Consider the following 14,665-nt stretch of genomic DNA (forward strand, 5'->3'; position numbering starts at 1 on the left):
CGCGGCCCTGGCTGCGCGCGAGGGGCCGGGCTGTCAGTGCAGGGCCCGGGCCGCCGCAGTGGCCACGGCCGCCGCCGCCCGCCGGCTTATATACCGCGGCTAAATTTAGGCTGCGCCCGGAGCTCGTCCCCATCCGGGACGCGTTTCCGCCGCCGCCGCTTTGGCCCGGCCCCCGCGCGCGCCGCGCCTATAAGGCTTGGGGCGGGCCCGGCCGCGGCCCACAGAGCCGTCCCCGCCCGCCCGCGCCCCGACCAGCCCGGCCTCGGGCAGCCACTCACCGGTGTCCCCCGTCCGCGTCCTTCCTCCCCGGGTCCCAGCCATGGCGCTGAGTGAACCCATCCTGCCGTCCTTCTCCACTTTCGCCAGCCCGTGCCGCGAGCGCGGCCTGCAGGAGGTGAGGGCGGCGGGGACGGCGGGGCGGCCGGGACCGTGGGCGGCGGGCTCGGGGTAGTAGAACGTGGGCTGCGGGGTGACAGGACGCGAAGGCGGTGACTGCAGACTCAGGAGAGGAGAATGCGGGCCACGGGGATCGCGGACTCAGGGTGGTAGAAGGCGGGCAGCGGGGGCGGCAGGCAGCGCCCCCCGAGCCCCGCCGCCCGCTCACGCCCATTGCCCTGTCGCCCGCAGCGCTGGCCGCGCGCCGAGCCCGAGCCCGGCGGCACCGACGACGACCTCAACAGCGTGCTGGACTTCATCCTGTCCATGGGGCTGGACGGCCTGGGCGCCGAGGCCGCCCCGGAGCCGCCGCCGCCGCCGCCCCCGCCGCCTGCGTTCTACTACCCCGAACCCGGCGCGCCCCCGCCCTACAGTGCCCCCGCGGGTGGCCTGGTGTCTGAGCTGCTGCGACCCGAGCTGGACGCGCCGCCGGGGCCCGCACTGCACGGCCGCTTTCTGCTGGCGCCGCCCGGCCGCCTGGTCAAGGCCGAGCCCCCTGAAGCGGACGGCGGCGGCTACGGCTGCGCTCCCGGGCTGACCCGTGGACCGCGCGGCCTCAAGCGCGAGGGCGCCCCGGGACCGGTGGCTTCGTGCATGCGAGGTCCCGGGGGTCGCCCCCCGCCGCCGCCCGACACCCCGCCGCTCAGCCCCGACGGCCCCGCGCGCCTGCCTGCGCCTGGCCCGCGCGCCTCCTTCCCGCCGCCCTTCGGTGGCCCTAGCTTCGGCGCGCCTGGGCCCGGCCTGCATTACGCGCCGCCTGCGCCCCCAGCCTTCGGTCTCTTTGACGACGCGGCCGCCGCCGTGGCAGCCCTGGGCCTGGCGCCCCCCGCCGCCCGCGGTCTCCTCACGCCGCCTGCGTCCCCACTGGAGCTGCTGGAGGCCAAGCCAAAGCGCGGCCGTCGCTCCTGGCCCCGCAAACGCACCGCCACTCACACCTGCAGCTACGCAGGCTGCGGCAAGACCTACACCAAGAGTTCGCATCTGAAGGCGCATCTGCGCACGCACACAGGTGGGCGGCACGCACGGGCAGGCAGCGCCAGCTGGGGGACGCGCGAGGAGGGGTCTGATTCCCAGCGCGCGCCAGAAAATGAATTTAGGACCTCCCTTGGGGCGTGGCTCAGGGGGATCTGGCTGGGGGCGCAAGCTTAAGACTCCACGGGAGGCGTGGCTCGGGAGGTTGGTTGAGGGGGCACACAGGAACCCTCACTAAGGAGGTGTGATCCGAGAGGCTGGGGTGGAGGCTCGCACGCTTAGGACGAGAGGGGCCTCAGGAGGTTGGGAAGGACACTTAGAAAACCTCCTGGGGGCGTGGCTAGGGAGACAGTCTCAGATAGTTGGGGCGGGGGGGAGCAGGCTTAGGAGCCTATGGGCGAGTGGCTCAGAATCCCCGGGGTTGAGGCTCGGGTCGTTGGGGAGTAGGTGTGCGTTTAGGAACCCCGGGGAGATGCTGCATCTCCGGAAGTTGGGGAGGGGGCGCAGGCTTGGGACTCCTCTGGGGACAAGGCTCAGGACCTTGGGGAGGGAGTGTGCGCTTGGGAAACCTTGAGAGATTCCGTGTCTTAAAATGCTGGAGAGAGGGTGCATGCTTAGGACCCGTCGGGGGGGCGTGTCCGCAACAGTGGGGAGTGGACCGTGCGCTCCTCCGACCTCCTGGGGGTGAAGATCCGGATTGTGGGGGGAGTTGGGGATGTAGGGCAAGGATCCCTCGGGGCGCAACACTTCAGCAGGGAGCGCGTCAAGGGCCTGGCTAGGGATAGGTTGCGCTCGCCGGGGTAGCCGGTGTCCATACGTGCCCTGTCCTGGGAGGGAAACTGAGGCTCACTCTCGCCCCCTCCCTGCAGGTGAGAAACCCTACCACTGCAACTGGGACGGCTGCGGCTGGAAGTTTGCGCGCTCAGACGAGCTCACACGCCACTACCGCAAGCACACGGGCCACCGGCCTTTCCAGTGCCATCTATGCGATCGTGCCTTCTCGCGCTCCGACCACCTGGCGTTGCACATGAAACGGCACATGTAGCCGGGACGCCCCTGCCCACCTGCGCGCGGCCGTGGCGGGTCCCACGCGCCGGGCGCGGCCCCCTCCCAAACTGTGACTGATATTTATTGGACCCAGAGAACCGGGCCGGGCACAGCGTGGCTACAGAGGGTCTCCCTCGATGACGACGACGACGACGCCACCGCCCCAGCCCCCATCTGTGACTGAAGGCCCGGTGGGAAAAGACCACGATCCTCCTTGACGAGTTTTGTTTTTCAAAATGGTGCAATAATTTAAGTGGCATCTTCTCTCCCACCGGGTCTACACTAGAGGATCGAGGCTTGTGATGCCTTGTGAGAAATAAGGGCCTTAAATTGTACTGTCTGCGGCATTTTTTATAATATTGTATATAGTGACTGTGACAAATATTGTATTACTGTACATAGAGAGACAGGTGGGCATTTTTGGGCTACCTGGTTCGTTTTTATAAGATTTTGCTGTTTTTTTTTAATTAAAAAGTTTTGCATCTTTTAAAAAAAAAAAACCGCAGTACTGGTCTGGCTGCTTGGAACTGGGGCCTTGGGGCACCTGGGAGGAGGGGGGAGCGGACAGTTTGATGGAGGGCAGCGCCACTAAAGCATCGTGTGCAGTGGGTCCTGCCTCTGGCCAGCACCGGGACTGCCAGCTGCTGTGCCCGCCTGCCAGGAACCTGTGGGTTTTTCTGTAAATTTAAACACTGCATTTTAGGACTGAGGGAGGGTTATTTTAAGGTTGTTCTTTGAGCCATAAATTGCCTCTTTGCCCCAAAGCTGGGAAAGTGCTGGTCCCACTGACGTGGCCTCCTCTAGGCTAAAGAAAAAAAAAAAAAAAAAAAAAAGCAAAACTTATGTCTTCCTGGAAGCCTCTGAGGTTTTAGCCAAATTTCTGGAGTGCCAGCTTTTTTTATTTTATTTATATTTTTAAAAGGGGTTAACATGCTAAGTTTCTGGCATGTTCTGCCCTTCACTCATTTAGCAAGTCTTCTTAAGGGGTGAGTTCCTCATTCTGCTAGGGGAAAACAGTGAAACCTGTATTCGAGGGCTATGCATGAAGCTCTTTTCCAGATGAGGAAACGGAGGCCCAGAGAGGTAGCCGCAGGGTGGTGGAGTTGGGTTGTTAGCCTGCTCTGTCTGCCTCCAAGGGTCCCTGAACCCTACTGGAAGGGAGTGGTGACTTTTCTGCAATTGACCCACCTGTTGTGTGCATTGGAAGGCAAGGAGAGAAGCCTCCCCTGTAGGTCTCCAGGTGCAAAACATTCACTGCCTCAATGGTGGGAGGTGACCAGTCTGGAAACCCACCTGGAGAGCAGACGAGATCCCTAAATCCTACTGTCCTGAATGTCGCAGTCAGGCAAGGAGGTATCTCTCCCCCCAGATTTCCCCTGCCATCCCTCACCTTCCCCATTCTCGGGGGCCCCGGGTAACCATGACCACCAACCATTGCACAAGTTTCCAGAAAGTGAAAATAGCTGGTAAGCAGTGCCTGCTTTAAAACACTCTCACCCCGTTGCGACAGAGGCTGGGATTTCCTCCCTCCCTCCATCCTTCCTCCTCCCCAACTGGAAACAGCTGAGAGGTGTTTGGTAATCCACAAAAAGCAGAAACACGAGATGACAATCTGATTCATTTTTTGAGAGTAAATAGCCTGGCCTCACTTCCGCTGGTGATAAAGGGTGTGAGTGTTTTTAAGCCTCCCGTACCCTCTGGGTACAGCTTCTGCAGAAACCATCCCAAGGCAGAATGTTGGCCCTTCCACCTGGGGAGATGATCTTCCTTTTGAAAAGCTGGCCTCTGCAGTGCAGGGGCAAAAGAAGGACTTGTGGGTGGTTTGCAACAATATTTTTTGAAGGGTCTCCAGGTTTCCCTGTTCAGCTTAAACTTAGCGATCAAGCTATTTTTCTTGCTTTTTTGAAAATGTCTTCCAGGTTTCTCCTGGAAGCCTCTGAGTCCGGTGAAAGGCAAGTCGTTAATGGGGCTGAAGCTGTTGAGTTTCTGTTTCTTGCATGTCTGTTCTGTTGGAGAACAGACAGAATAGAAAGTGTGATCGTTGCACACACAGTTGTACGTTTCAGTAAGAGACAGGCAGCGCTAGGTCATGCTGACTAATCCAGAAATATCCCATCATCATTTTTTCCTCCCCTTTCTCACACCCAAACGCCAATTTCCATCAAATATCTTCTGGATCTGTGATGCTCAGTGGAGAGTGACCCAGTCTGGGGACATTTTTGGTTGTCAGCTCCGGGGTGCTGCTGATATCTGGTGGACAGAGGTGGGGGACAGCCCCCACTGCAGAGAATGGCCCAGCTCTGAATGTCAGCAGTGCTGAGGTTGAGACATCGCCTCTGGTTCCTAAAAGATCATTGCTTTTATCAGCAAGAAGGTAACTCTGTGCCAGGAAGCAAGCTTTGGTGGCAAATGCCACCCAGAAAAACTTACGAAGAAAATCTCATCCTGAAGCCATCTTCACTTAGGATTCTACAACCCAATCCCAATATCCCAATGCAAGTTTTTCTTTCTTTCTTTCTTTCTTTTTTTTTTTTTTTTTTTTTTTTGAGACAGAGTCTCACTCTGTTGCCCAGGCTGGAGTGAAGTAGCACAATCTCAGCTCACTGCAACTTCTGCCTCCCGGGTTCAAGCAATTCTTCTGCCTCAGCACCCCCTAGTAGCTGGTATTACAGGTGCGTGCCACCATTCCCGACTAATTTTTGCATTTTTAGTAAAGATGGGGTTTCACCATGTTGGCCAGGCTGGTCTCGAACTCCTGACCTCGGGTGATCCACCCACCTCAGCCTCCCAAAGTGCTGGGATTACAGGCGTGAGCCACTGCACCCAGCCTCTCTCTCTCTCTCTCTCTCTCTCTCTCTCTCTCTTTTAGAGCAGGGGATTTGTGGTCACTGGCTGAATTACTTTTCATGGCTGTGATTTTCGCTGTATTCTTTCTTTTCCCCAGACGAAGTTATAATCATTTGTCCATGCTGTTTTTCCCCCGGTGACACATTTGTATTGTCATTTTCATGGCTGCATAATATTCCTTTTACTTATGGCAGTAGTTATTTTTGCAAACAAGCACTGTGGGTAAAAGGGTTGACAAGGGTGAAGGTTTCATTTGGTTTGGTTTGAGACAGGGTCTCATCTGTCACCCAGGCTGGAGTGCAGCAGCACAATCACTACAATCTTGACCTGCTGGGTTCAAGTGATCCTCCCGCCTCAGCCTCCCGAGTAGCTGGGACTTACAGGCATGCATCACCATGCCCAGCTAATTTTTTTTTCTCTCTCTTTTTTTGAGATGCAGTCTGGCTCTGTTGCCCAGGCTGGAGTGCAGTGGCCAGATCTCGGCTCACTGCAAGCTCCACCTCCCGGGTTCACGCCATTCTCCTGCCTCAGCCTCCCAAGTAGCTGGGACTACAGGCGCCCGCCACCACGCCCGGCTAATTTTTTGTATTTTTAGTAGAGACGGGGTTTCACTGTGTTAGCCAGGATGGTCTCGATTTCCTGACCTCGTGATCCGCCCACCTCGGCCTCCCCAAGTGCTGGGATTACAGGCGCTAGCCACCATGCCCAGCCACCCAGCTAATTTTTAAACTTTTTGTAGAGGTGGGATCTCACTGTGTTGCCCAGGCTGGGCTCAAACTCCTGGGTTCAAGCAATCCTCCCACATCAGCCTCTCAAAATGCTGGGATTATAGGTGCAGATCACCAAGCCCAGCTATGGCGGGGGGCGAGGGAGAGGTGACGGTTTTTAGGGGCTTATTGGCATGGTGCTGGGGAGAGATGTAGGAGCTATTTTTCTGCTAGGCATTTCCTGTAGTTCTGGGGGCCCCAGCACCCAAGCAAGCTGCAGAATGATGTGGTGTGAAGTGGGAGGAGGAAAGGGGGTTGTCAGAGGGCAAGATGTCTATGGGCTCACCCCTGACTCAGCACCCAGCCCTGTCAACACGGTTGAGTCAGCACCCACGCCTGGCAGCCCCAGGTGGAGTCCCAGGACCATAGGCTCGAGCTGGCTTGTCAGGTGCCAGGGCTGGGTGGCTCTGATTGCCCCGGCCTGAGCTGTGTCAGCTGTGCCAGACCAGTGAGCATCAGCCTTGGAGCTGGGCGCGGCGGTGGCTCTCACCCACAATCCCAGCACTTTGGGAGGCTGAGGTGCGGTGATCTCTTGAGCCAAGGAGTTTGAGACCAGCCTGAGCAACATAGAGAGACCCTGTTTCTGGGGAAAAAAAGTAAAAATACAAAAAATAAAAAAGAGAGAGAGAGAGAAGAAAGAAAAAAACAAAAGGTGTTAAAGACATTTGGAGCTGAATCATTCTCCAGTACGGGGCCGTCCTGTGTACTGTAGTGTTCAACAGCATCCCCAGCCTTCACTGACTCAATGCCAATTAACACCCATCCCCCGGCCAGACCTGGTGGCTCACACCTGTAATTCCAGCACGTTGGGAGGCTGAGGTGGGTGGATCACTTGAACTCAGGAGTTCGAGACCAGCCTGGCCAACATGGTGAAACCCTGTCTCTACTGGAAAAAAAAAAAAAAATTAGCTGGGCGTGGTGGCAGGTGCCTATAATCTCAGCTACTTGGGAGGCTGAGTCAGGAGAATCACTTGAACCTGGGAGGCGGAGGTTGCACTGAGCTGAGATGGCACCACTGTAGTCTAGCCTGGGTGACATAGCGAGAGTCCATCTCAAAAAAAAAGAAAGAAACCCTCAAATCGGCCGTGTGACTTGGCCTGCCTGTGCCTTAGTTTCCTTGTGTGGAAAATGGGTTTGCTGCCTTGAAAATGAAATGAGAGACTCAACCTCAGAGCCCACCCCTGGGGTGTGGCCAGCACAGTGAGTGTCCCCTGATAAGGTTGGTGTGCTTGAATTTTAAAGCCCCTTCTTCCCTCTCTCTCCCTCTCCCCACGACCCTCTTTGCTCATTCATTCATTCGTTTACCCGTTCATTCAGCAGATGCTCCAGATGCTTCAGCCTCTCGCTGAGTCCTGGCAAGCAGATGTGACTCAGAATTTCAGGAGTGACTCTGGTCACGTGCTATGGCTCACGCCTGTAATCCCAGCACTTTGGGAGGCCGAGGCAGGCGGATCACCTGAGGTCAGGAGTTCGAGACCAGCCTGGCCAACCTGGTGAAACCCTGTCTCTACTAAAAACATAAAAATTAGCTGGGTGTGGTGGCGCACACCTGTAATCCCAGCTACGCGGGAGGCTGAGGGACGAGAATTGCTTGACGGGAGGCAGAGGTTTCAGTGAGTTGAGATCGCACCACCGCACTCCAGCCTGAGAGACAGAGCAAGACTCTGTCTCAAAAAAAAAAAAAAGAGACGCAGCCTCTGGGCCTCGTTCAGAGTCAGTGCCAAAATGTTTGTCGCATGACCTAACTTCGTGCTAAAGGTGGCCCCTGGGACTCGAGCTTGGGTGCTTTCGTTCTAGGCACCTTCAACACATTATCCCTTTCAACCCTCCCCACAAGCCTGACGGTAGCCTAAGCAGCCCCATTTTCAAGACGTGGAAAGTGAGGTTTAGAGAGGGGAAGATTAGCTGGGGGGCCCGGTACAGGTGGCAGAGCTGAGGCTTCAACCCGGGTCTGCCTGGCCCGTCCACCGCAACTCCTCCCGTGCCTAGAAACATCTGAATGCACCAGTGCATCAGGTTTGCCCTGTTTCCCTCCACATACAGGTTCTGGGGGTTCCTGGAAGCCCTGCTGAGTTCCTTCTAGGCTTTTGTCTACAAGGAACTGGGAAGCCCATTTTCCAGGAATATCCCAGACAGGGAGGGACACGGGGCCAGGGAGAGGCTGGGTGAATGGGGCTCCCTGAGGTGCCGCATAAGAAGTTAAGAGGAGGCTGGGCACAGTGGCTCACGCCTGTAATCCCAGCACTTTGGGAGGCCGAGGCAAGTGGATAATTTGAGGTCAGGAGTTCGAGACCAGCCTGGCCAACATGGTGAAACCCCGTCTCTACTAAAAATACAAAAATTAGCTTGGCGTAGTGGTGGGCACCTGTGATCCCAGCTACTTCGGAGGCTGAGGCAGGAGAATCGCATGAACCCAGGAGGCGGAGGTTGCAGTGAGCCGAGATCGCACCATTGCACTCTAGCTTGGGCGACAGAGGAAGACTCCATTTCAAAAAAAAAAAAAAAAAGTTAAGAGGAGCCTGGGGGCCAGGCACCGTGGCTCACGCCTGTAATCCCAGCATTTTGGGAAGCCAAGGTGGGTGGATCACCTGAGGTCAGAAGTTCAAGATCAGCCTGGCCAACATGGTAAAACCCTGTCTCTACTAAAAAAAAAAAAAAATTAGCTAGGCGTGGTGGTGCACGCCTGTAATCCCAGCTACTCAGGAGGCTGAGGCAGGAGAATCGCTTGAACCCAGGAGGCGGAGGTTGCAGTGAGACAAGATCGCGCCACTGCACTCCAGCCTGGGCGACAGAGCAAGACTCTGTGTCAAAAAAAAAAAAAAAAAAAGCTAAACATGGAATTGCCATAGGCCCCAGCGATTCCATTCCTCAGTACCGTCCCAAGAGAAATAAAAACCGGGACACAAACAGATACTTGCACACACGTGTTCGAAGCAGCACCATTTATACCCGCCAGATGGTGGAAACAGCCCAAATGCCCATCAACTCATGAATGAGTAAAAGTGTGGTGTATCCATATGACCCAGTGGTTTTTGTGTTTGTTTTTTGGGATACGGTCTCGCTCTGTTGCCCAGGCTGGAGTTCAGTGATGTAATCACAGCTAACTGCGGCCTCGAACCCGTGGGTTCAAGCGATCCTCCCGCATCAGCCTCTGGGGCTGGTTCTTACTGGGGGCTCCCCTGGGTGCAGAGGCCAGGCCCAAGCTGGTGCCAGTTAGGGAAGCCATTCCTAGAGTTCTAGAAGGGATACTGAACCCAGGAGGCTGGAGATAGGGATCTCACCAACTCTCTGCTCGTAGCCTGAGCTCTTTCTCCAGCGTGATTTGATCTGCCCCATCACCCTGTTCTTTTCTCTCATCCCATATTTTCTTTCTTTCATTCTTTCTCTTTATTGTGATTAAATATACATAACATAAAATTGACTGTTTTTGTTTTGTTTTGAGATAGGGTCTCACTCTGTTGCCCAGGCTGGAATGCAGTGGTGCAATCACAGCTCCCTGCAGCCTCAACCTCCCCAGGCTCATGTGATCCTCCTGCCTCAGCCTCCAGAGCAGCTGGTACTGGTGTGCTACTATGCCTGGCTAATTTTTCTATTTTTTGTAGAGACTGAGTCTCACTGTATTACCTAGGCTGGTCACAAACTCCTGGGCTCAAATGAACCGCCCACCTTGGCCTCCCAAAATGCTGGGATTACAAGAGTGAGCCATTGTGCCTGGCCAAAATTCACTTTTTTTTTTTTTTTTTTGTGACAGAGTCTTGCTCTGTCATCCAGGCTGGAGTGCAGTGGCATGATCTCGGTTCACTGCAACCCCCCGCCTCAAGTGATTCTCCGGCCTCAGCCTCCCAAGTAGCTGGGACTACAAGCACCCGCCACTATACCCAGCTAATTTTTGTATTTTTAGTAGAGACGGGGTTTCACCATGTTGGCCAGGCTGGTCTCAAACTCCTGACCTCAGGTGATCTGCCCGCTTCGGCCTCCCAAAGTGCTGGGAATACAGGCGTGAGCCACTGTGCCTGGTCCAAAATTGGTTATTTTTAAGTGTACAGTACAGCAGCATTAAGTACATTCACAGTGTTGTGCAACCTTCACCACCACCCATCTCCAGAACTTTTCCCTTCTTCCCAAACTGAAACTCTGATCGCATTAAACACTCACTTCCCATTCTCCCCGAGCAGCGGCTGGCCCCCACCTTTCTTCCTTCTGTCTCTACGAATTCGAACACTCTGAGGACCTCCTAGGAGTGGAATCATACAGTTTCTGTCCTTTCCTGTAGCTTATTTCACTCAGCATAATGTCTTCAAGCTTCATCCACGTGGTAGTGTGTGTCGGAATTTCCTTCCTTTTTATGACTCAGTAATATTCCATTGTGTGGAAGGACCACATTTTGTACATTTGTTCATTCTTTGATGAACACTTGCTCATTTCCCCCCTTTGGCTGCTATGAACACGAGTGTGCAAATACCCATTCCAGCCCCTGCTATCAGTTTTTTGGGGATGTGTCCCTAACAGTGGAATGGCTGGATACCCTTTTCTATTTTTTTGTTTTCATTTTTACTGTTAGTTTTTGTTTGTTTGTTTTTGAGACGGAGTCTCACTCTGTCGCCCAGGCTGGAGTGCAGTGGTGCAATCTCGGCTCACTGCAAGCTCCGCCTCCCGGATTCACGCCATTCTCCTGCCTCAGCCTCCCGAGTAGCTGGGACTACAGGCACACACCACCAAGCCAGGCTAATTTTTTTGTATTTTTTTAGTAGAGATGGGGTTTCACGGTGTCAGCTAGGATGGTCTCAATCTTCTGACCTCATGATCCGCCCGCCTCAGCCTCCCAAAGTGCTGGGATTACAGGTGTGGGCCACCGCGCCCGGCCTACTGTTAGTATTTTTTGAGACAGAGTCTCACTCTGTCGCCCAGACTGCAGTGCAGTGGTGGAATCTCGGCTCACTGCAACCTCCACCTCCCGGGTTTAAGCGATTCTCCTGCCTCAGCCTCCCAAGTAACTGGGATTACAGGCGTGCACCACCTCACCCAGCTGATTTTTGTATTTTTAGTAGAGACGAAGTTTCGCCATGTTGGCCAGGCTGGTCTCGAACTCCTGACCTCAAGTGATCCTCTGGCCTCGGCCTCCCCAAGTGCTGAGATTACAGGCGTGAGCCACCGTGCCTGGCCTGGGCGACAGAGCAAGACCCTGTTTTTAAACTTTATTCATGGCTGCTGATATGCTCAAAAGAGTTTTTCTTTTCTGAGCAGCTCTCCTGAGAGCCACTGACCCAGGCTGAGCATCTTCTGCAAGCATCCCCGAGGGTTCAGATTCACACCAGCCGGCATCTGTCGCCTCAGCCTGCAACATTCTGGGCCTCGGTTTCCTCTTCTTTGAAATGGGGTTGACAGCACAGAGCAATGGGAGCACGGCCAGGGCCCTGGCCTTGGGGGCCGCCCGGAAATCGGGGTTTTGTAGCAGGCTGGGTTGTGCAGAGAGGCAGGGGCCGTCGGGGAGATGGACGGGCCTGCGGTGGAGGTGCCGCTCACACCCGGCACACCCGCCCGCCGCCTGCTCAGCCCACAGCCTGCTCTGCGCAGCCAGCTCCCCTCCCCACCCAGGCCCCAGCCATCCCAAGACAGCCTCCTGCAGAGGGGACACAGACCCCTGGACACCAGACCCAGAGGCTCTTAGGCTGGAGACTAAGCTGAAAAGTCCTCACTCTGCAGGGTGGGGAAACTGAGGCCCGGGTATCCAAATCCTCCGGCAGACAGACGCCAACCAACCTTCATGGGTCTTGGGGTCTTCCTGAGTCACAAACACAAATCCCACAGGAAGAGCTGGTCCCGCAGGCGGGACTCCTGCCGGAGATGCCGCTTGCCAGGATTTGACCCCGTTTTAACCTAGAACAGCCAGGTGTGCTGGCTCATACCTGTAATCCCAGCACTTTGGGAGGCTAAGGTGGGAGGATTGCTTGAGGCCGGGAGTTTGAGACCAGCCTGGGGAACACAGCAAGACCCCATCTCTTAAATTAAAAAATATATATATATTAGCCAGGCATGGTAGCATGCAACTATAGTCCCAACTACTCGGGAGGCTGAGGTGGGAGGATCACTTGGGCCCAGGAGTTTGAGGCTGCAGTGAGCTATGATTGCGCCACTGCACTCTGATATGGGCGACAGAGCAAGACCCTGTCTCTAATAAATACATAAATTATTTTTATACTTTATTATAAAATTATAAATTTTATAAAAATTAATTTAATTTAATTTAATAAAAAAAAGCAAGGTAGCTTATGCCTGTAATTCTAGCACTTTGGGAGACCGAGGCAGGCAGATCACTTGAGGCCAGGAGTTCGAGACCAGCCTGGCCAACATGGTGAAACCCTGTCTCGACTAAAAAAAAAAAATTAGCCAGTCACAGTGGTGTGCAGGCATAGTCCCAGCTGCTCGGGAGGCTGAGGTATGAGAATCACTTGAACTCGGGAGGTTGGAGGTTGCAGTGAGCCACGATCACGCCACTGCACTCCAGCCTGGGCAACAGAGTGAGACCCTATCTCAAAATAAGTAAATAAATAATATAATCTAGAACGATGTGAACAGAACATTGCATTGACATTTTGTCAATTGCCACAAAATTGACATTTTGTCAATGGCTTGTCATTGCAAGCCATTTTTTTTAACCTCCCTGCCACCTCCCCTCCTTTTTTTAAAAACACGGGGAGTCTATAAATCCATGAGACCTAACAAGCAGCTATAGGATACTCCACACAACAGAAGGACACACTTTCTTCTTGAAAATGCAAAGAACATTCCCTGGGAGAGGCCAAAGAAGAAATCCAATGCATTGAAAAGGATCGCAATTCTATAAAGTATGTTCTGTGACCACAATGGAATGAAATGAGAAATCAGAAACAGAGAGGAATTTGGCAAACTTAAGAAATATGTGGAAATTCAAGAATGCACTTGTAAAGACAAGGAGGACGTACTCCGAGATTCATCAGAAAATCCTAGTGTTTGAGACCAGCCTGGGCCACATGGTGAGACCCCATCCATAGAAAAAATATAAAAAATCAGCCGGGCATGGTGGCGGGCGCCTGTAATCCCAGCTACTCGGGAGGCTGAGGTGGGAGGATCACTTGAGCCAGGGAGATGGAGGCTGCAGTGAGCCGTGATTGCATCATTGCACTCCAGCCTGGGTGACAGAGTGAGACCCTGTCTCAAAAGAAAAAAAAAAGGGGGGGGGGTGGGCCATGTGCAGTGGCTTATACCTGTAATCACAACACTTTGGGGGGCTGAGGCAGGTGAATCACCTGAGGTCAGGAGTTTGAGACCAGCCTGGCCAACATGGTGAAACCCCATCTCTACTAAAAATAAAAATTAAAAAAAAAAAAAAATCCACCAAAAAACAAACTAGCTGGGCATGGTGGCAGGCACCTGTAATCCCAGCTACTCAGGAGGCTGAGGTAGGAGAATCACTTCAACCAGGGAGGTGGAGGTTGCAGTGAGCCGAGATTGTACCCCTGTACTCCAGCCTGGGCAACAGAGCGACACTCCACCTCAAAAAAAAAAAAAAAAGACAGAAAAGAAAATTCTAGCAGTGGGAAGGTCCTTTAGGGGCCTGAGCTCCTGAGTGGCGACCAGTCCGGCTTCGTGCAGGGACTCAGGACACCTGGGGCTCTCTCTGCAGATATGAGATGTGCATGAGATCTTTTGGGTGTTGCCCTACTGAGTTCCAAGGGCTCCTGTGCGGTTGTGGCTTCTAGAGTGGATGACTCCCCCACGATCACTGTGAGGAACACCGAGAGTGGCTGCTTCCCACAGCTTCAAGGCTGCCAATGGGGACTCCACTGCAAGTCCGCTTCTGGGGGGCTGCCACGTGTCCCCAGCTTTTGTCGGGGCCAGCATCCCCTGCTCCCACCCACATTTCCAGGTCCTACAACTCCTGTGGCCCTTCCCCAATCCCACATCTTTGCACAGGCTCTTCCTTATGCCAAAAAGCCCTTCCTGTGTGTCCGTGGGGCAGATGCCAGTCCGCCCCCCGAGGCCTGGCTCCAGCATCACCTCCACTGGGAAGCCTGCCCTGATTCCCATAGAAGCACCCCAGCCTGCCCTGTGCCAGCTTGGACCTCACAGGGTGGCAGGCTCCTCCATCCCACTAGGCTGGGCAACAGCAAAGAGGGGTGCTGAATGACTCGGGGGACCTGGTTGACAAAGGGTCAGGACCGTGAAGGGGACAGTGGTTTTACTCCCCTGTCACAGTCAGAGAGAGCAACACACAAAATCCAAGGCTTCGTGGGATGACAGAATTTCTGACCCCAAGGCTAAGATGATGCTGGGTAGAGTGTGCAGCATGTGGTGTAGACGGGACTTGGATCCGCTGGCCCCGGCTGCCTGGAGATGCTGGGTAGAGCATGTAGTGTGCAATGTAGACAGGATTCAGAGTCCCTCAGCCCTGGCTACCCCTACCTCTGCCCCTTGCCCCTGGCCATGGCCCTGGGCACACACCTAGCCCTCTCTGAGCCACAGCTCCCTCCCACCAGGGCTGGTGAGAAAAGTAAACCGAGAGTGCTGTTTCCTGCCACCCTGCTAGGCGCTCAGCCTCCCTCCACCCGCATCCTCTC

The 14,665-nt window shown here is 54.6% G+C and overlaps 1 protein-coding gene across 1 annotated transcript; it reads left to right on the top strand.

The window, feature by feature from the left end:
- Positions 1 to 220: 220 nt before the first annotated feature.
- Positions 221 to 2,954, top strand: KLF2 (KLF transcription factor 2). The gene is made up of 3 exons (XM_045379030.3): positions 221 to 394; positions 628 to 1,444; positions 2,277 to 2,954. Exons 1-3 carry the CDS (start codon positions 320 to 322, stop codon positions 2,450 to 2,452), a joined length of 1,068 nt encoding a protein of 355 aa, XP_045234965.2. The 5' UTR covers positions 221 to 319; the 3' UTR covers positions 2,453 to 2,954.
- The last annotated feature ends 11,711 nt before the right edge of the window (positions 2,955 to 14,665 follow it).

Source organism: Macaca fascicularis, chromosome 19 (genome assembly GCF_037993035.2).
Source record: "Macaca fascicularis isolate 582-1 chromosome 19, T2T-MFA8v1.1".
In the NCBI taxonomy this organism is placed as follows: Eukaryota; Metazoa; Chordata; class Mammalia; order Primates; family Cercopithecidae; genus Macaca; species Macaca fascicularis.